Source organism: Meleagris gallopavo, chromosome 19, assembly GCF_000146605.3.
Source record: "Meleagris gallopavo isolate NT-WF06-2002-E0010 breed Aviagen turkey brand Nicholas breeding stock chromosome 19, Turkey_5.1, whole genome shotgun sequence".
Taxonomy (NCBI): domain Eukaryota; kingdom Metazoa; phylum Chordata; class Aves; order Galliformes; family Phasianidae; genus Meleagris; species Meleagris gallopavo.
The window spans coordinates 851539-852943 of record NC_015029.2 but is presented as its reverse complement, the minus strand read 5'-3'; the positions used below and the strand labels follow the sequence as shown (position 1 = coordinate 852943).

The window sequence follows — 1405 nt, the reverse complement described above, 5'->3', positions numbered from 1 at the left end:
AGGCCTGGCAGGGAGCAGGCGTCCTGCTAACAGGATTTGCGGCATGATGGAGGAGAGCACAGAGCGCGCCTTCGCACTTCCCGGATTGGGGGGGCTGTCACCGCGCTGTCCCAGGCAGAAAATGTCCCCAGGGCGCTGGCCGCCTCCCCCTCTGTCCCCGAACCCCGGGCCGAGGGCAGGGAGAGGCGGAGGGGGAGAGGAGGAGGAGGAGGGAGCGATGGTAGCAGGGACAGATCAGGAGCGCGCGATAGAGGTAAAAATAGATCCACAGAGCAGAGGAGGGGCTAAACGTGAGCGAGAGCCCTGAGCAGAGGAGGGCCGGCGGGAGCCCCCCCGGGAAGGTGCTGTGTGTGCCGGTCGGGGTGCGGGGACCCCGCGCTGCGGGGCGCATCCCCCCGGGGCAGAGGGCTCTGCGGGGCCCTTCCCAAGAGAGGCCTCGGGGGAAATGTGTGGGGCAGACGGAGGAGGGACCGGTAGGGCCGGTGCTGAGAGAGCGAACCGCGGGATGGAGGCACGCAGCCACCGCCAGCACCGTGCGGGCAGAGCCCCGGGGAGCACAGCAGCCAACATCTTCTTGCTTTTCATTTGCAGTGAGCACAGAGCTGAGCTGGAAACAGAGGCACCGACACCGCAAGGAGAAGGCACGTGGCAGCCCCGGCCCCGGGCGGGATCAGCCCCACGGCCCGTGGGAGCCCACGGTGACAGCGAGTGGGAGAGCCGGGAAGTCAGCGCTGAGGAATCTGCACCAACGCCACGAGGATCCGTACGGCGTACACGGGAATCGAGGCTGGGAGGAGGCGGGCGCTCCCCCTGCGGCACTGCCCACGCTCCGGCCGCGCTCCCCTGCCCCGCGTCATCCTGCATTGCCCCGCACCGTGGGCAGCCGCTCACCCCTCCCGGTGCGGGGCTGCCACCGAGGCAAGGGGGAGCTGCCGGTGACACCGCCGCTGACAGCGATGTCGTGCTGACATCCCGCGGGGAGCAGATGCTTTGATCGCCTGCCCGAGCGCATCCTCAAAGGCAGTTTAGGCAGGATGCGGCCGTGAGCAGCGCCTTCCCGCCTGCACCCTGGGGCGGTCGGAGCAGGGGACACAGCGCCCGCACGTCCCCCGTCCCCAGGATGCGCTCCCACACCGCCGGCTGCCCACCGTGCTCCTACTCCAGAACAAGACTGAAAGCGCTGCATGCTGCCGACATGTTGTAGCCTCATGCAGGCGTCCCTCGGAGACCCCAGAGCGGTGGACGGTAATGTGAAAACGATCCTCATGTCGTGTCTGAAAGGGCAACAGGTCATCATTAAAATGGAGGCGATGAAGATCATCCACCCGGAGAAGTTCTCGGAGCTGCAGGCGGCACCTCCACGCTACGCACCCGCGCCGCGCCGGGAGCCGCCCCTGGTGGCCAA

General features: G+C 68.0%; 1 protein-coding gene across 1 annotated transcript in view; it reads left to right on the top strand.

Annotated features, from left to right (window-relative positions):
• Window positions 1–382: 382 nt before the first annotated feature.
• RNF208 (ring finger protein 208) overlaps window positions 383–1405 on the top strand; it is a 2791-nt gene continuing 1768 nt past the window's right edge. Inside the window, exon 1 of the mRNA XM_019621331.2 lies at window positions 383–1402. Within this exon, the coding sequence (XP_019476876.1) occupies window positions 1185–1402 (218 nt within the window). The 5' untranslated portion in view covers window positions 383–1184. The remainder of the gene's footprint in view (window positions 1403–1405) is intronic.